The 20,520-nt window shown below is 44.5% G+C and overlaps 1 protein-coding gene across 1 annotated transcript in view; it reads left to right on the top strand.

Moving 5' to 3' along the window:
* The window catches only part of LOC115179354 (low-density lipoprotein receptor-related protein 1B), a 203,359-nt gene that overhangs the window by 139,152 nt on the left and 43,687 nt on the right, over window positions 1-20,520 (top strand). The window contains exons 59-68 of the mRNA XM_029740789.1: window positions 1,524-1,705; window positions 2,189-2,388; window positions 4,316-4,504; window positions 4,683-4,831; window positions 5,514-5,607; window positions 5,861-5,977; window positions 6,200-6,319; window positions 12,413-12,532; window positions 16,136-16,252; window positions 16,689-16,931. Of these exons, the coding sequence (XP_029596649.1) occupies window positions 1,524-1,705; window positions 2,189-2,388; window positions 4,316-4,504; window positions 4,683-4,831; window positions 5,514-5,607; window positions 5,861-5,977; window positions 6,200-6,319; window positions 12,413-12,532; window positions 16,136-16,252; window positions 16,689-16,931 (1,531 nt within the window). The remainder of the gene's footprint in view (window positions 1-1,523; window positions 1,706-2,188; window positions 2,389-4,315; window positions 4,505-4,682; window positions 4,832-5,513; window positions 5,608-5,860; window positions 5,978-6,199; window positions 6,320-12,412; window positions 12,533-16,135; window positions 16,253-16,688; window positions 16,932-20,520) is intronic.

The following is a 20,520-nucleotide window of genomic DNA, read 5'->3' as shown; positions in this document are numbered from 1 at the left end:
GTTGGTAATCAAGCCTACCACTGTAGTGTAACTGCAAACTTGATGATTGAGTTGGAGGCGTGCATGGCCACGCAGTCATGGGTGAACAGGGAGTACAGGAGAGGGCTGAGAATGCACCCTAGTGGGGCCCCAGTGTTGAGGATCAGCGGGGTGGAGATGTTGTTACCTACCCTCACCAAACGGGGGCGGCCCGTCAGGAAGTCCAGGACCAGGTTGCACAGGGCGGGGTCAAGGCCCAGGGTCTCGAGGTTAATGACAAGTTTGGAGGGTACTATGGTGTTAAATGCTGAGCTGTAATCAATGAACAGCATTCTTACATAGGTATTCCTCTTGTCCAGATGGGTTAGGGCAGTGTGCAGTGTGATTGCGATTGCGTTGTCTGTGGACCTATTGGGGCGGTAAGCAAATTGGAGTAGGTCTAGGGTGTCAAGTAGGGTGGAGGTGATATGGTCCTTGACTAGTCTCTCAAAGCACTTCATGATGACGGAAGTGAGTGCTATGGGGCGATAGTCATTTAGCTCAGTTACTTTCGCTTTCTTGGGAACAGGAACAATGGTGGCCCTCTTGAAGCATGTGGGAACAGCAGACTGGGATAAGGATTGATTGAATATGTCCGTAAACACACCAGCCAGCTGGTCTGCGCATGCTCTGAGGACGCGGCTGGGGATGTCGTCTGGGCCGGCAGCCTTGCTAGGGTTAACACGTTTAAATGTTTTACTCACGTTGGCTGCAGTAAAGGAGAGCCCACAGGTTTTGGTAGCGGGCCGTGGCAGTGGCACTGTATTGTCCTCAAAGCGAGCAAAGAAGTTGTTTAGTTTGTCTGGGAACAAGACATCATGGTCTGCGACGGGGCTGGTTTTCCTTTTGTAGTCCATGATTGACTGTAGACCCTGCCACATACCTCTCGTGTCTGAGCCGTTGAGTTGCGACTCTACTTTGTCTCTGTACTGACGCTTAGCTTGTTTGATTGCCTTGTGGAGGGAATAGCTACACTGTTTGTATTCGGTCTTGTTTCCGGTCACCTTGCCCTGATTAAAAGCAGTGGTTCACACTTTCAGTTTTGCGCGAATGCTGCCATCAATCCACTGTTTCTTGTTGGGGAATGTTTTAATAGACGCTGTGGGTACAACATCACCGATGCACTTGCTAATAAACTCGCTCACCGAATCAGCGTATTCATCAATGTTATTGTCCTGTTTGAAAAGACTGCCTGAAATTTCAGTCTTTTTTGGTGGAATGGAGATTTGGCCTGCCACGGTGACATCACCAGGTAGTAAATTGGTTAATAGACCAATAAGAAAGAGAATTCCAAACTCTCTGCCAATAACAGCTACTTTTCAGTTTTCCCCTCCCCACTCAGACAGCTCGCAGCCACTCCTAGGAAAAATCTTGCTTGAGAAATTGCTCTTTGCGAAAAGGAGATTTGTTTTCTTCTTTTTGACAAATTTAATTGAAAACAATCACATTAATGTACTTAATTGTACTAAAATGTCCCTACCTGTTTCCTCTCCTCTAACCCACAGGTAATCCACAGGACGTCCACCCCCAGTGCTCTAGCCGTGGACTGGATAGGTAAGAACCTGTACTGGTGCGACATAAGGAAGAAGAGTCTGGAGGTGTCCAAGGCTAACGGACTCTATCCTGTGGTACTGGTCAGCACTGGTCTGGACAACCCTACCGACCTGGCTCTGGATGCAGACACTGGGCATGTACAACTCTCCATCTTCTCCATCTCTCTTTACATCATGCTACGTGCTACTATCTATCACAGTATATTCTGGAGAGAATTAATCCAGAACGAAATTTAGCTATGTCTGTTGAGAGAAACCACAGACTATCAGAAGAAATACCAGCTAATCAGTTTGTTAGTGTGTAAGTGTACCTATGCTGTTTTGTTTCTAAGGTAGCCAACTTTCTGCTCAGGCTTTGAAGTCTAGTGCTCATTTTGATGTTGAGTTTGATATCTCACGTAAACTACTCCATAATGAGAAGTAAACACAGTTAGATTTACCAAATTTTTGTCATTTAGCAGACACTCTTGTCCAGAGCGACTTACAGTTACTGCATTAACCTTAAGATAGCTAAGTGAGACAACCACAATTCACAGTTCACATAGCCCATTTGACCAACGAAGTGGAGAAGTGTAGCCTAAGGTATCTAGCTGAAAACTGTATTCATTCCTCTGTAGTTATGTGTTCTGGATCGACAGTGGAGAGTATCCCCATATTGGGAGAATAGGTTTGGACGGCAGCAGCCGGACGGTGATCAGTGATACAGACATATTCAGCCCTGCAGCTCTCACCATCGACTACACAGCAAAAAGACTTTACTGGGCTGACTCACATCAAATTCTCTTCTCAAACATGGACGGTTCAAAAAGACACAAAGGTAAGGGACAGTGAATTAAGTATTTCCCTTGGTCTTGGTCTTGGTCTTTGTCTGTCTGTCTGTCTGTCTGTCTGTCTGTCTGTCTGTCTGTCTGTCTGTCTCTCTGTCTCTCTGTCTCTCTGTCTCTCTGTCTCTCTGTCTCTCTGTCTCTCTGTCTCTCAACTCTCAACATTTGATGGCTCAATTGGCTTTGTAAATAATCATTTGTGCAGATTTAAGGTCAGTTTGTCATTGACATTGTCATCTATCACTCCAGTGTTTAATTTGCCATACTGTAATAATTTCGCCACTATGGCCTATTTATTGCCTCACCCCCCTTATCCTACCTCATTTGCACACACTGTATACTTTCTCTATTGTATTATTGACTGTATGTTTGTTTATTCCATGTGTAACTCTGTGTTGTTGTTTGTGTCGCACTGCTTTGCTTTATCTTGGCCAGGTCGCAGTTGTAAATGAGAACTTGTTCTCAACTAGCCTACCTGGTTAACTAAAGGTGAAATAAATAAATACAAAATTAATTGAGTGTACTTTTTCAGACTTTAGATAAAAACCTTGACATTACTGTGAAACGGTTTGTCCGTGATTGATTCAACTCCATAGAAACCGAACGTGAGCCAAGTCATTAATATGCCTGTTCCATACACTTCAAAACAAGGTGTTAATTGAAGTGAGTCGCTATCTATCTCTGGCGTTCAACCTGTGAGAAATGAGATAAATGTTTTTCTCACCTTTTTTTTAGTTATTCATTTGGTCTAACACAATTTTTCCACAATACCATTTGGTTCACGAACAAAACATGATGTTATTAAACAAGGCTTAAAAACCTCTTAAGGATCCGACCCTTTTCATACATTTTTGCCTAAAATGACATATCCAAATCTAACTGCATGTAGCACAGGACCTGAAGCAAGGATATGCATATTCTTGATACCATTTGAAAAGAAACACTTTTAAGTTTGTGGAAATGTGAAATTAATGTAGGACAATATATCACACATTCGATCTGGTAAACGATAATACAAAGAAAAACGCATGCATTTAATTGTATTTTTTTGTACTATCATCTTTGAAATGCAAGAGAAAGGCCATAATGTATTATTCCAGCCCAGGCGCAATTTAGATGTTGGCCAATAGATGGCAGCAGTGTATGTGCAAAGTTTTAGACTGATCCAATGAACCATTGCATACCTGTTCAAAATGTTGTATCAAGACTGCCCAAATGTGCCTAAATGGTTTAATAATACATTTTCAAGGTCATAATTGTGCACTCTCCTCAAACAATAGAATGGTATTCTTTCCCTGTAATAACTACTGTAAATTGGACAGTGCAGTTAGATTAACAAGAATTTAAGCTTTCTGCCCATATCAGATATGTCTGTCCTGGGAAATGTTCATGTTACTTACAACCTCATGCTAATCACATTAGCCTACGTTAGCTTAACCGTCCCGTGGGGAGGACACCGATCCTGTAGAGGTTTTAAAGTGAAGTCACGACACTCTCAACATATTTTTATTGTTAATTTAATTTCAGTTTTTCATTTTCAACAGCCAGTTTGTGATTAGCTGTAGTACTTATAGTCTACTCCGTGCTCTACTAAGCCATGCTGACTGACAGACAGACAGTCCATTTAGTCATGTCTTTACTCCTCTTTGCCTGCAATAAAACACCACAGAGCCTGGCAGCTTGTCACAGCAATTATTCAGGACGAGCTGTGTGTGTGTGTGTGTGTGTGTGTGTGTGCGTTCATGTGTGCGTGCGTGCGTGTGTGTGTTCAGCAAATTCCTCCTATAGCAGAATCAGATGGACGTAATGTAGAAGTGGCATGTTAATCTATTGTATGTGTGTGTGTTCGTGCGTGCGTGCGTGTGTGTGTGATCTGGCTGTATTCCAGACTCTGATTAATCAGTGCGTATTCCATTCCAGTGCCTAGTCAAGACATCCGGGAGGTGACAGGGCTGACTCTGTTTGAGGATGTCATCTATTGGACGGATGAGAAGTCCAAGTCGCTGAACCGGGCCCACAAGACCTCCGGGGCTCAGGGAGCAGAGCTGCTCAGATACTGGAGAGCCATCCACAACATCAAGGTGTACCACCCTCTCCGCCAACCCGACGGTAATTGTCTAGACGCTCAGTGTGTGTGTCTGAATGCCTTGGAGAAAGAGAGAGAGAGGTGTTTCTTTTTAATTGTAATGAGCAAATGTGCCCTCAGACTAATGATGCTGACAGCAGAGTTGAGGGGAAAGGGCTCTAGCTGTGGATGTTGGTTTTAGTCTCCCTCTCTCCGCCGCAGTGCCCAAACACCAGTGTCAGGTGACCAACGGAGGCTGCAGCCACCTGTGTCTGCTCTCCCCCAGGGGAGGTTACAGGTGTGCCTGCCCCACCCACTTCTACCTGGCTGCAGAAAACAAGACCTGCCTTTCCAACTGCACAGCCAGCCAGGTCAGTGGCCCTTTTCTCCTACTGCTTACAGAAATATTTGACATATTTGACGTTGTTATCCAGAGCGACTTACAGTTAGTGAATTCATCTTAAGGTTGCTAGGTGGGACAACTACATTTCACAGTCATAGTAAGTGAATATTTCCTTAGTAATAATTAGAGGAGTGCTTATATTTGACATGTTACACACTTGTAACATGTCAAATATATGTGTGTCATGGGAATGTGTTTCTTGCATATCCAAACTCCCCCTGAGACACCCATAGGGAGTGGGGTCACGGCCAGTGTCACCATTGTCCAGCACCCCTGGATAAATTGGGTTAAGTGCCTTGCTCAAGGGCACAGTGTCAGATTTTGTCGGCTTCGGAATTCAAACCAGCAACCTTTCGGTTACTGGCCCAACACTCTAATCACAAAGGCTACTGTACCTGCCACCCAATAAAGCAGCTACCAGCTAAGCCCGTGCTAGGAGGGGGAGTGAGAGAGGGGGGGTGCTGTGGGATAGATTAAGATACATTTTGAAGAGGTATGTTTTCAGATGTTTTTGGAAGATGGGGAGGGACTAGCAGAGGCTCTGACTTTAGTATTTGTAGATTCAAGTAAGGGACTTTAGTGTCCCAAAATCTTAATGAATGATGATGATGTTGAAATCTGAAGCTTTCTACTGTTGTTGTGTCCTATAGTTCCGCTGTGGGACAGATGAGTGCATCCCCTTCTGGTGGAAGTGTGACACGGTGGATGACTGTGGGGACGGGTCAGACGAGCCTCCAGACTGCCGTGAGTCACCATCAACACACACACACACACACGCATACACTTGACAAGGTCCCAGTAAGGGTTGTCACATTTTCTGTACACACCAATTCACAATTACACAATCAATTCACAGCCCTCTAGTGGAGCAGGACACTAACTGCACAGTACAGTACAGAAACCGTTACAACCCTTCTCCCTGGTCTTGTTCACTAGCTGTGCTTCTATAAAGTCGGTGCAATGTGTGTGTGTGTGTGTTTCTGTTCTCTCCTCACAGCTGAGTTTAAATGCCAGCCAGGGAGGTTCCAGTGTGGAACTGGTCTCTGTGCTCTGCCTCCGTTTATCTGTGATGGAGAGAACGACTGTGGGGACAACTCTGATGAAGCCAACTGTGGTGAAGTCCTTTTGTCATATTATTGACATTTCTTCACATTTCTGGTCATTATTGTAAAAGAGAATGCATACTCATTACTTACCTGGTTAAATAAAGTCAATAAATAAATTCTGACATTATCCGTCCTATTCTGAATCCGACCCAAAAGTTTCCACAACTGTCAAAAACGACATTGTAGACTACCTCGGTTAAGGCTAACACCTTTGTTCATACTATCTACAGAATCGTACATCTGTCTATCTGGACAGTTCAAATGCAGGAAGCGTCAGAAGTGCATCCCACTGAACCTGCGCTGTAACGGACAGGACGACTGTGGAGACGGAGAGGACGAGACAGACTGCCGTAAGAGTCAAATAATCTGTAGATAGATGGATCTCTATAGATACGGTCTTAAAGAAGATGCTGACTGTGTGATGAAAGTTTGACAGCTCTGCACTTTTTGTCGGGGGAATTTCAATTTCACTTGGCCATAAAAAATGAGCCTCTGCAAGAATTTAGATAATAAAGTATTGAAAAGGCTTTTAGTTGTTGGCACTCTGGACATTTCTTTAGCGTGAGAGACAACCCTTTGATGAATGACAAAAGAAAAGAAAGGAAAAGTAGAGAGAAACTCAGACTCTGAACAGACAGTCTGTGACTTCCCCTCTGATCTTCAAGTCTTGGTCAATGATTCACCCTGTTAACAATTCTCTTTGGATTATAGGAAGCCCCCAGCCTTCTATGTTCATACTGCCATACCTGGTTAATTCTGTTCATAGACACAAGGAAGGTCCATTATTAATAAAAGCCACATGTCCGTGTTATAGTAAGAAAAGGATGTGTGTTTCCTTTTAGTTGACCTAGTTTGACCTCACTGTGGATTTTGATTGGAGTTTCATCCCCTGCTTGTTATCCCTCTGTCTTGACATTTTAAAGTTTTGAACTTCTGGGTGCTTCTTTCACTTGTCTGAAATTTACAGCACCAGGTAAAGGTTATGAGACAATTCCTCATGTCTGTGAGAGAGACAGAGAGAGGGTCTTAGTAAGTACCTGTAATCACACCTGTCTGGTTGTCATCATGAATCAAAGTGACAGCTCTAAGACACACTGGAGCAAGGTCTCAAGACACACACACACACACACATACATACACACCATCCGTGAATGCCTTATTAGATCACAGTGTTGGGTTAACGACACGTCTCAGAGCTCCAGCCCTAGAAGCAGTCTAATCTCCCTCCCTTCCCCTCCCCGCACCTCCTGAGTCTCTGGCTGCAGTCACATTCAGCCCCAGCCTGGCTCAGTGGTAGAGCCGTGTTGCCCTTGCCCGAAGTCTTGCCCTGAGGCCACTGGGAACAGAGAGGAAGACACTGGTAATTGCACCAGCAGGGGGTTGAGCCACGCTGGTAGGCTGGGGGAAGGTGGAGCTGGGTGGGGGAAGGTGTGAGGGGAAGGATGGGGGGGAGGGCTGGAGGAATGTACAGCACCAAGTAAAGTGTTTCTCTGTGGGCTCTATTTTTACAAACCAAACACAAGTGTAAATCTAAGCGCTGGCGGTAGCGCTATAGGTATGGGGGGTGTCAGAAATATTTGTTGCTATTTTCACAACCAAATTTATGGGCGCAGTAGCTGGCAGTGGCGCGGAAGGGCTGGGTTTTGCAAAATAAACAAGATGAAGATGTATCGAGACTTGACCTCTCACTGGCCAATCAGAACATGCTCCATGGCTAAATATGTGGTTGCTTCAAGTTGTCGAAAGCTTGGGACTTGTCACATCCTGACCAGTAATAGGGGTTATTTGTATTGTAGTTTGGTCAGGACGTGGCAGGGGGTATTTGTTTTATGTGGTTCGGGGTGGTTGATTGTTTAGAAGGGTGTTTGATTTATTATTTTCGGGTTTTGGGCTATGTTATGTTTTGTATTTCTATGTTCATTCTAGTATTAGTATTTCTTTGTTTAGGTATTGGGTGTTGGACTCTCAATTGGAGGCAGGTGTTTCCTAGTTGCCTCTGATTGAGAGTCCTATATATAGGTTTGTGTTTGTAGTTTGTGGGAGATTGTGCTAGGTATAGCCTTAATGCCTTACCGGCCTGTTATTCGTCATTGTGTTTTGTGTACGTGTTTATTTTGTTTTTTCCTTCTTCGCCAAGTCAATAAAAGAAAATGAGTGCACATTTCCCCGCTGCGTCTTGGTCCACTTTAACCTACGACAACCGTGACAGAATCTCCCACCAACCAAGGACCAAGCAGCGGGGTAAGGAGCAACGGAACACTAATATGGACTATCGGGAGTTTTGGACATGGGAGCAGATTCTGGCCGGAGAGGGCCCATGGAGGAAGGCGGGTGAAGACCGGGAATGCTACCGGGGAACACGGCTGGTGAGAAAGCCGGAGAGGCAAACCCAATCATTTTTTGGGGGGGGGCACACGGGTAGTTTGGCACGGGCCAAGGGTGAGCCCTAAGCCAGCTCCCCGTGCTTTTTGGGAAGGACGTATGGAGTGGAGAGCGCCTAAGTATGCGGAAGTACGCACGATCTTGCCCATACACACGCACAGTCCGGTGCGAGTGATCCCAGCCCCTCGCAAATGCCGTGCTAGAGTGGGCATCCAGCCTGGTAGGAGGATGCCTGCGCAGCGCATCTGGCCACCGGTGCGCCTCCTAGGTCCAGGCTACCCTACGCCCGCTCTATGCACGGCAACCATCAGGCCCCTGCACAGCCCAGTTCGCCCTGTACCAGCACTCCGCTCATACAGGGCTACTAGTTCCATCCAGCCAGGACGGGTTGTGCAGGAGGTGCGATCGAGACCGCCAGTGCTTCTCCACGGCCCGGTATATCCAGTACCAGCACCACGCACCAGGCCTCCAATACGTCAGCCCAGTCCAACTCAGTTCTGTTCCCGCTCCTCGCACTAGCCTTAAAGTGCGTGTCTCCAGTCTGGTAGCTCCACTACCAGCCCCACGCACTAGGCTTCCAGTGCGTCAGCCCAGTCCTATTCAGCCTGTTCCCGCTCCTCGCACTAGCCTTAAAGTGCGTGTCTCCAGTCTGGTAGCTCCACTACCAGCCCCACGCATTAGGCTTCCAGTGCGTCAGCTCAGTCTCGAGCTTCCGACAACAGTGTCCAGTCCAGAGTATCTGGCAACAGTGTCCAGTCCAGAGTATCCGGCAACAGTGTCCAGTCCAGAGTATCCGGCAACAGTGTCCAGTCCAGAGTATCCGGCAACAGTGTCCAGTTCAGAGTATTCGGCAACAGTGTACAGTCCGTAACCGAGTGAGTCTGCCTACAGTCCGGAACCGAGTGAGTCTGCCTACGGTCCGGAACCGAGTGAGTCTGCCTACGGTCCGGAACCGAGTGAGTCTGCCTACGGTCCGGAACCGAGTGAGTCTGCCTATGGTCCGGAACCGAGTGAGTCGGCCTACAGTCCGGAGCCCCCAGAGACGCTCTACAGCCCTGAGTATTCAGCAGGGGTGGACAAGTTGGGTGGGGGTAGCAGACCGGAATCTGAGACACCTCCAGTATAGGTGGGTTGGGGAGGGGGGGGTGTTGCACGAGTGCCGTCGGTGACGGCAGCCACCCTCCCTTTAGTTTAGGGGGATTTTTTGGGGGGGGGGGGGGTATTTGTTTATTTTTGCGTTTTGGTCCGACAATGATTTTTCTTTATCATCTGACGAAGAAGAATGTGACAGGACTAGAAAGTTCTATCTGCAAAAATATGATTCTGAGATGATTGGCATTAGTATTCCGAACCCTCATTGGTTTGAATGGTGTCAGCAATTTGTATCTTGTGTTCTTTTTAACTTAACAACATGAATTAGGATATGTATAGTACTATATAGGTAGAGAACATTGAACAGAACAAGGCCACATGAATAACAAAATGTTGACAAAAATGCAGATAGAACGTTATAGTCCCAAGCTCACATTGTGTATTTATGGTATTTTATGTATTGCGTGGTCATCAACTCCTAGTTGAATGTTAGTCCATTATAGCCTAGTTTGTTAAATAGCCTACAGAAACAAAATAACAAAAAGTGGGCCTATCCCATATTTGATAAATATGTTGAACATGTTTTGAACAGTAATTGCATGGCATCGATATGGAAATATATTGTTAACATAGCATTTGCACTAATATAGGCCTACTGTAAAATGCATTACATTGTCAATAAGCAATATTAAATTCACTAATTGATAAGACATACAAAGAGAGCGAGTCATTTTAATCAAATTCTCCTAAAACGAAACAACAACTGGTTTTAAACAGGCTATATGTCTAAATACAATTACAGGCACCACCATTGCTCCCCGTGGGCATATAATTGGGCATAATTTCAAACAGAAATGTGCATCCTGTAGTACAAACTCAAAAAAGTTATGGGACAGTGTAAAGCCCATGGAGAATAAGACCACCTCCTCCCAGCTGCCCACTGCACTGAGCCTAGGAAACACTGTCACTACCGATAAATCTACAATAATTGAGAATTTCAATAAGCATTTTTCTACGGCTGGCCATGCTTTCCACTTTGCTACCCCTACCCCGGTCAACAGCCCTGCGCTCCCCACAGCAACTCATCAAAACCTCCCCCACTTCTCCTTCACCCATATACAGCCCATCCAATCTACCTCATCCCCATACTGTATTTATTTATTTATCTTGCTCCTTTGCACCCCAGTAACTCAACTTGCACATTCATCCTCTGCACATCCTACCATTCCAGTGTTTAATTGCTTTATTGTAATTACTTTGCCACCATGGCCTATTTATTGCCTTACCTCTCTTATCCTACCTCGTTTGCACATGCTGTATATAGATTTTTCTACTGTATTATTGATTGTATGTTTGTTTATTCCATGTGTAACTCTGTGTTGTATGTGTCGAACTGCTTTGCTTTATCTTGGCCAGGTCGCAGTTGCAAATGAGAACTTGTTCTCAACTAGCCTACCTGGTTAAATAAAGAAATAAATATACTGTGATATTAGGCAATAACGTAGACTACATTTACGTCATTTAGCAGACACTCTTATCCAGAGCGACATACAGTAGTGAATGCATACATTTCATTTATTTTTTTCTAAGTACTGGTCCCCCGTGGGAATCGAACCCACAACCCTGGCGTTGCAAACACCATGTTCTACCAACTGAGCCACACGAGACCACACAAGACTATCGGGGGTTTGATGCACATCTAAACTTCTGACAGGAGCTGGATAAAGATCCAATATAAAGAGAAAGGGGGGAATGTCCACTCACCGTTACTGCTCCCAAATATACTGTATATAGCTGTAGCCTACCATTGCCGTTGATTTGGCCATAGTGACTTAGCCAAGTGAATGGTAACAAAACAGGCAAATATAGCCTAAAAGCTGATTCAGCACCAATTCCCGCGATATCCCGCGGTTTGAACGTTCCAACAGAGGAAAGTGGAAGATACATTTTTTTGACAAAATTAATAACTTTTTTTAATAACTTGTTCTTATACAGGCTTCCTACGTTCACGGACACCTTTCATGCAATGGGCATAGCACATAATGAATCCAAACGTCTCACAGAAATAAAAAGGGGAATGTCTGAGTGTTCTGATATTCATGACATTTCAATAAAACATTGGTGATGTACTTAAGGCTACAGTGTGCGCATCCTCTGGCAAAATCAATGTCATTACCAACTGCTTTACCGCTAAAACCAGCTTTTGGTCGGCCTTAAAAATCCCTAGTTGCAGTCACTGAAATTGGCATATTGGCGCACGTTCTTAAGGACACACCTCAAATATTTCCACCCCTCCCACTTCGGCGCAAGCCAGCTGACATTACACAGGTAAATCGCCGACCCTGGCGCTGGGGCTGGAAAATGCCAGCGCGTCAGTTTTAACATGGCAAAATGATGCGCGCGCGTGAGCGACAGCGCGAGACAGAGAGGATATTTCAGGAGCCGAGTCTCACCCAGGGTGCAGATTAGGGCAGACAGAAGGAGGTTTAGCCTGCGTCTGAGGGCTGAGGGGGATGTCTTTCTGACACAGAGGGAGGTTTAACCAGGGCTAATCACGCTGGGAGGGCTGAGGGTTTAGAGATGCAGCCGGAGCTCTAACCACCTCCATCCCCCCTCCTGCTGGGAAAGAGGAAGCTGTGCTCTGGGTGTCAGGGTACTGTGGCATAAGGAGGGTGTGGAGGAAAAATGTACTTTCTCTATTGCTCCACACCCTAGTTTTGTATGCCACATATAACATGATTTGTGCGAATTTGATTGAACTACAATACATGTGTATTGCTACTGTTTTGGTACCTTCAGTTGCATTAGCCTACAAGTTTTGCCATTTTTATATAGACTGCTTAACTGGTCCTTTTTGTGTAATATGTGACGTCTCTTTTCGTCTTTATCCTTCAGAATTGACATACTGTACACCTGTTTTAACTCCCTGTCTCTTTTCTATCTCCTGTGCCATCGGTCTCTATCCCCAGCTGAGAGTACCTGTTCTGCCAACCAGTTCCAGTGTAAGAGCTCCATGCACTGTATCTCAGCCCTATGGGTGTGTGACGACGACCCGGACTGTGCCGATGGATCGGACGAGGCCAACTGTGGTGAGTTCTACTGTTCTATTTCTATTGTACTACAGTGCCTTCAGAAAGCATTCACACACCCCATGACTTTTTCCAACATTTTGTTGTGTTACAGCCTGAATTTAAACTGGTTTAAATTTAGATTTTGTGCAACTGGCCTACACACAATACCCCATAATGTCAAAGTGGAATTACGTTTTTTGAAATGTTTACAAATTAATAAAAAATGAAAAACTTGAGTCATTAAGTATTCAACCCCTTTGTTATGGCAAGCCTAAATAAGTTCAGGAGTAAAGATTTGCTTAACGTGTCACATAAGTTGTATGGACTCACTCTGTGCAATAATAGTGTTAAACATTATATTTTTATGACTACCTCATCTCTGTACCCCACACATACAATTATCTGTAAGGTCCCACAGTCCAGTAGTGAATTTCAAACACAGATTCAACAACAAAGAACAGGGAGGTTTTCCAATAGCTCACAAAGGTCACCTATGGGCAAAATAAATAAAACAAGCGGACATTGAATATCCCTTTGAGCATGGTGAAGTTATTAATTACATATTGGATGTATCAATAAAACCAGTCACTACATAGATATAGGCATCCTTCCTAACTCAGTTGCCGGAGAGGAAGGAAACCGCTCAGGGATTTTACCATGAGGCCAATGGTGACTTTAAAACAGTTACAGAATTTAATGGCTGTGATAGGAGAAAACTGAGGATGGATCAACAACATTAATCTAAATGACGGAGTGAAAAGATGGAAGATTTTCCAAAACATGCGTCCTTTTTGCAATAAGGCAGTTAAGTAATACTGCATAAAATGTGGCAAAGAAGTTAACTTCATGTGCTGAATACAAAGGATTATGTTTGGGGCAAATCTGGAGCAGGTTGAGAGCTTCAAGTTCCTTGGTGTCCACATCACCAACAAACTAACATGGTCCAAGCACGCCAAGACAGTCGTGAAGAGGGAACAACAAAACCTATTCCCCCTCAGGAGACTGAAAAGATTTGGCATGGATCCTCAGATCCTCAAAAGGTTCTACAGCTGTACCATCGAGAGCGTCCCGACTGGTTTCCTCACTGCCTAGTATGGTAACTGCTCGGCCTCCGACCGCAAGGCACTACAGAGAGTAGTGCGAACGGCCCAGTACATCACTGGGGCCAAGCCATCCAGGACCTCTATACCAGGCGGTGTCAGAGGAAGGCCCTAAAAATTGTCAAAGACTCCAGCCACCCTAGTCATAGACTGTTCCCTCTGCTACCTTACGGCAAGCGGTACCGGAGCGCCAAGTCTAGGTCCAATAGGCTTCTAAACAGCTTCCAAGCCATAAGACTCCTGAACACCTAATCAAATGGCTACCCAGACTATTTGCATTGCCCCCCTCTCCCCCTCTTTTACACCGCTGCTACTCTCTGTTGTTATCATCTATGCATAGTCACTTTAATAACTCTACCTTCATGTACATATTACCTCAACTAACCGGTGCCCCCGCACATTGACTCTGTACCGGTACCCCCCTGTATATAGTCTTGCTATTGTTATTTTACTGCTGCTCTTTAATTATTTGTTACTTTTATTTCATATTCTTATCCATATTTCTTATTAACTGCATTGTTGGTTAGAGGCTCGTAAATAAGGCTCGTAAATAAGCATTTCACTCTACCTGTTGTATTTGGCGCATGTGAATAATAAATTGTGATTTGATTTGAAATCCAACACAACACATCACTGAGTACCACTATTTATATTGTCGATCATGGTGGTGACTGCATCATGTTATGGGTATGCTCATCTGCAAGGACTATGGAGTTTTTTAGGATAAAAATAAACCGAATAGAGCTAAGCACAGACAAAACCCTAGAGGAAAACCTGGTTCAGTCTGCTATCCAACAGACACTGGGAGACAAATTCACCTTTCAGCAGGACAAAAACCTAAAACACAAGGCCAAATATACACTGGAGTTGCTTACCAAGAAGACGTTGAATGTTCCTGAGTGGCCTAGTTACAGTTTTTACCAAAAATGGCTTGAAAGAGTATGGCAAGACATAAAAAAATGGCAACTTGACAAAGCTTGCAAATATTGTACAATCCATGTGTGCAAGACTTACCCAGAAAGACTCACAGCTGTAATCGCTGCCAATGTCGATTCTAACAAAATGTGGAGTAAGTCAAGGGGTATGAATACTTTCTGAAGGCGATGAATGTTATATTATATTCTAGTCTACACTCTTAGAAAAAAGGGTTCCAAAAGGGTTCTTCAGTTGTCCCCATAAGAGAACCCTTTTTTGGTTCAAGGTAGAACCCTGTTGGTTTCCATGTAGAATCACCAAAAGGGTTCTACCTGGAACCAAAATGGTTTCTTCAAAGGGTTCTCCAATGGGGACAGCCGAAGAACCCTTTTAGGTTCTACATAGCAACTTTTTTTCTAAGAGTGTAGTCTAGTCTAGTCTATTGTAGCAGTTTTTGATCTCAATGGAATGGCCTACTCTAAAGGGACATTTGTATCTCGACTTTGTGACTCGTTGTACTATATGCAAGCTTTGAGCAGCTAAACGCAAACGTGTAGACTTAAATTGAATGTGATAGATAACGTTATGCAGACATCAAATGGCATGTTTTACTGATGACCACCTCATTAATGCTGACTGGTCTTTGATATGCTCATAAAGCACTTGTTAATATGGCCAGCTCCAGAGATTAGCTGGAGGAGGTTAAGTCCTTTTACTGGCTCTTCCTCTAATCAAATGGACTGCTAGGGATTGACCTTGGCATTTCCACTGCTGCCTGTGCATTTAACGGTGACATTTAGGGGGATTGAGGGGATGACAGTAAGGTCTCTCTATGATTTGAGTCGTTCTCTCTGGTTTTCAGTCAGTGTTCAATTTTTTTTCTTTTCTCTATGGGTCATATCTGAAGGTTTCTTCTCGTCCAACCTGGCAGATATTAAGCATGAGAGGAGACGTACACGCTTACAGAACATATTGTATACACCTACTGGCTTTGACTTACCTTCACTGGCGAGAAGCAACAACATACGAAGTTCTGGAATTCCCAGCATCTTGTTTTTCTTTCTTAATTCTAGAACGTGAATAGAAATCTTTCAGGCATGGGAAGGAATGCATTTAGTATTCAACTGTCGCGGTGTGCTCAGTTCAAATTTGAATTCTGTTAATGTCATACTAAGTCTGGGAATTAGCTCTCGAGCATGGTACTGTGTGGTTGTCAATTAAGAATGCATTATGTATTTATCTATTCTCCCGACAGTTGGATTAAAAGTCTGACAGGGAGATGAGAGGAAATCACGTTGCTGATTTCACAGCGTTGGGACAACATGTATAGACGGATTACTAGGTTGTTATTTTAGAAAGAAGACAGAAAAGTTACTGTTCTCCTAGTCTTTGTTCTTGACAGTAGCAGGCGTTTGTATACAGTATGTAAAGTAATGTCTTACTCTTTATTGGTCATCGTCTTGTTGTCTTCCTTAGAGACAACTCAAGGGACTGACGATCACGGTCGCGCACACCTGGCGCTATGCAAAACATCAACACGGCTACCGGTTCAGACCCTTTGCTTGTTTTGCGTCTTTATGGACTGTCATGTTGTTTCTGTGCCTAGATGAGAAGACTTGCGGTCCTCATGAGTTCCGGTGCCAGAACAACAACTGTGTCCCGGAACACTGGAGGTGTGATGGACAGAGCGACTGCGGAGACAACTCAGACGAACAGAACTGCAGTAAGTCCCTTGTCTTCGGTCTCTTGTTTAGGCTGGAAGGAATGAACTTGGAATGAACTTTTGGATAATACTATATAACTTGCGTACTCCCTGACACTGTAACTAGAGCACTGTGTTTTGGGCGATCATGTGACGTAGCGAAATGTCATCCTGTCTTTAAAGCCTTCTCCAGAAATGACAACTGCACCAAAAATGAAGGTGATTGTCTGAGTATGATGCTGGATCATCTGACATAAAAAGAAAAGGGGAACGTTCGATGAAAACGCTTCAAAGGTTCAAATCCAGGTCGTGTGACATGACTCCGCAAAACAAAGCGACCTAATATAACTACCAACAAGTACTTCTGCTTGGTATGATGAGGAATGCCCTGGGGAAACAGGCCTCACTGTCATGCGCCTAAAATCACTGTCGTTCCTTATTCCCTTACACCTCTCAGAGCCAGCCACCTGCCCCTCCAGGGACTTTGTGTGTGACAACGGAGAGTGCATCTCTGCTCGTTTCCGTTGTGATGGTGACAGTGACTGTGCTGATAGCTCTGATGAAAAAGGCTGTGAGACTCGCTCGTGCCCTGCGGACCAGTTCCAGTGTCTCAATCACCTCTGCATCTCCAACAAGTGGCTCTGTGACGGCCGGGAGGACTGTAAAATGGGGGAGGACGAGAGGAACTGTCAAGGACCTGGTATGAGCTCATAGAAACACACGCACGCACGGACACACTCACTCACACACACGTACACATGCACACACACACACACACACACACACACACACACACTTGATTACTTACTGTATAGCTGTTGGATAGGTGTTGCTGGCTGCTGGTGAAGGTGGGGACTTGCTTTCACTCTCTTACTCAAAGCCTACAACCATGTTAATACCGCCCTCTGTCGGAATGCATGCTTGTGTGCGTCACACACCTTGTGATTGGGCGACTGTGTGTTCGTTTGTGTTTGTTCGTGTTCAGCAACGGTTGCCGTTTTATGACGTCACCAGTAAGCATAGATACAGTTGGCTTACTGTCTTACATTGAAAGCTAGAAAATAGCCCTTAATATCTTCAGAAACAGAGTTATTCCCACACGTGGACCAATTCTCAGTTGACAGCAATTACAGATTTCACTCCACTGTAGAAAATCCTGACACTCACCTTTATTCTAAGATTCGTAATCCCTTTGTTCTTCATTGCATGAACTGAATGCCAAACGTTAAGTCTTGTGGAGAAGTAAATGCAAGGCCAGAGTAGCTTCAAGGCACTTCAAATCTCGAGCAGATGGTTCAATATCAGCAAGCTGGTCTTCTCTCCTGTCTGCTAACTACAGGTGTGAAATTAAAATGAGCTGTATGTCTCTCCCACTGAGATGTCTCCCTCTATCTCTGTCTCTATCTCTCTCTCTTTCTCTCTTTCTCTGTCTGTCTGTCTGTCTGTCTGTCTGTCTGTCTGTCTGTCTGTCTGTCTGTCTGTCTGTCTGTCTGTCTGTCTGTCTGTCTGTCTGTCTGTCTGTCTGTCTGTCTGTTAATTCAATTAATTTTGCTTTATTGGCATGACGTAACAATGTACTGTACATATTGCCAAAGCTTACTTTGGAGATTTACAATATTAACATAATTTAAATAATAATAATCAATATTGTCTCAACGGGACAACAGTAACAACAAAAATCAAGGGTCAAAATAACCATACAGTGAACAATAACAATAAGCATACAGTAGAGGACATATGCAGGTTGATTGGTCTGTCAGACACTGTCCCTCATCTTATGGCAGGCAGCAATGTAGTGCGCTGCCAACCCACAGCTCTCTGCGTCCTCCCCCAACAGGACGGGTAGCATATTCTCATCAGAGAGGTCTTTGAAACCTTGAATAAGGGTTTCAAATTTGGGGAACTGACACTCTCAAAAAAAATTATGTTTTTGACATTTTGTCAGGAAATGCAGCTCCGTCTCAGGTTCTGCCGTGGTGCAGTGGTTGGACAGCCTTTACTCTACAGGGAGCCATGTTTTCCTGTCTACCCTTCTCAATGGCAAGGCTGTGCTTACTGAGCCTGTACTTTGTCAAGGTTGTTCTAAGGTTTTGATCAGTAACCATGGTCAAATAGTTTGCCACGGTGTACTGTCGATTTAGGGCCGTATAGCACTGCATTTTGCTTTGTGCTTGTGTTTCCCTGTAAGTAATGTAGTTTTGTTTTGACTGTGTTGTAATTTGGTTTATTCTGATTGATTGGATGTTCTGGTCCTGAGGCTTCAGTGTGTCAGTAGAACAGGTTTGTGAACTCAGCCCCAGGACCAGCTGGATGAGGGGACTCTTTTCTTTGCTCAGCTCTTGGTATTGCAGGGCTTGGTAATGATATGAGAGGGGGTCACTGTATTTTAGATGTTTCCAAAACTTAATTGCTCTTTTTTGGGGTTTTATTATTAGTCGATATTGGCCTAATTCTGCCCTGCATGCACTGGTTGTAGTTTTGGAGGAGAGTCTTACAGAACTCTCCATGCAGGTTTTCAAAAATTTTTTTGTCCCTTTGGGTGAAATCTTGTTTTGCAAGTGGACCCCACACCTCGCTGCCATAAAGTGCAATTGGTTCAATGACACATTCAATTCGTTTTAGACAAATTTGAATAGGTATTTACATTTTAATTAGTTTTTTTTAATGGCGTGGAATGCCCTGCGTGCTTTCTCTCTCGGTTCATTCACTGACTCATTAAGGTGTCCAGTTTAGCTTATTTTTTGATCTAAGTAATTGTAGTGTGTGCAGTAATCTATATATTTTGTACCAATTGAGAAACTTGGTCTAATTTCCTGAGATCTGGGAATAGGTCTCTCTCTCTCTGACTCTTCTCTCCCTGTCTATTCTCTCTCTCTCTCTGTCTCTCTCTGACTCTTCTCTCCCTGTCTATTCTCTCTCTCTCTCTGTCTCTCTCTGACTCTTCTCTCCCTGTCTATTCTCTCTCTCTCTCCCTGTCTATTCTCTCTCTCTCTCTGTCTCTCTCTGACTCTTCTCTCCCTGTCTATTCTCTCTCTCTCTCTGTCTCTCTCTGACTCTTCTCTCCCTGTCTATTCTCTCTCTCTCTCCCTGTCTATTCTCTCTCTCTCTCTCTGTCTCTCTCTGTCTCTTCTCTCCCTGTCTATTCTCTCTCTCTCTCCCTGTCTATTCTCTCTCTCTCTCTGTCTCTCTCTGACTCTTCTCTCCCTGTCTATTCTCTCTCTCTCTCCCTGTCTATTCTCTCTCTCTCTCTGTCTCTCTCTGACTCTTCTCTCCCTGTCTATTCTCTCTCTCTCCCTGTCTATTCTCTCTCTCCCTGTCTATTCTCTCTCTCTCTCTCTCTCTCTCTCTCTCTCTCCCTGTCTATTCTCTCTCTCCCTGTCTATTCTCTCTCTCTCTCTCTCCCTGTCTATTCTCTCTCTCCCTGTCTATTCTCTCTCTCTCTCTCTCTCTCTCCCTGTCTATTCTCTCTCTGTCTCTCTCTGACTCTTCTCTCCCTGTCTATTCTCTCTCTGTCTCTCTCTGACTCTTCTCTCCCTGTCTATTCTCTCTCTCTCTCCCTGTCTATTCTCTCTCTCTCTCTCTGTCTCTCTCTGTCTCATCTCTCCCTGTCTATTCTCTCTCTCTCTCCCTGTCTATTCTCTCTCTCTCTCTCTCTCTCTGACTCTTCTCTCCCTGTCTATTCTCTCTCTCTCTCCCTGTCTATTCTCTCTCTCTCTCTGTCTCTCTCTGACTCTTCTCTCCCTGTCTATTCTCTCTCTCTTCCTGTCTATTCTCTCTCTCTCCCTGTCTATTCTCTCTCTCCCTGTCTATTCTCTCTCTCTCTCTCTCTCTCTCTCTCTCTCTCCCTGTCTATTCTCTCTCTCCCTGTCTATTCTCTCTCTCTCTCTCTCCCTGTCTATTCTCTCTCTCCCTGTCTATTCTCTCTCTCTCTCTCTCTCTCTCCCTGTCTATTCTCTCTCTCCCTGTCTATTCTCTCTCTCTCTCTCTCTCTCTCTCTCCCTGTCTATTCTCTCTCTGTCTCTCTCTGACTCTTCTCTCCCTGTCTATTCTCTGTCTCTCTCTGACTCTTCTCTCCCTGTCTATTCTCTCTCTCTCTGTCTCTCTCTGACTCTTCTCTCCCTGTCTATTCTCTCTCTCTCTCCCTGTCTATTCTCTCTCTCTCTCTCTCTCTGACTCTTCTCTCCCTGTCTATTCTCTCTCTCTCTGACTCTTCTCTCCCTGTCTATTCTCTCTCTCTCTGTATCTCTCTCTCTCTCTCTGTATCTCTCTCTCTCTCTGTGTCTGTCTGT

This window comes from Salmo trutta, chromosome 39 (assembly GCF_901001165.1).
Source record: "Salmo trutta chromosome 39, fSalTru1.1, whole genome shotgun sequence".
Classification (NCBI taxonomy): domain Eukaryota; kingdom Metazoa; phylum Chordata; class Actinopteri; order Salmoniformes; family Salmonidae; genus Salmo; species Salmo trutta.
Note: the sequence above shows the minus strand (reverse complement) of the source record. Positions and strands in the feature narration are given on the sequence as shown.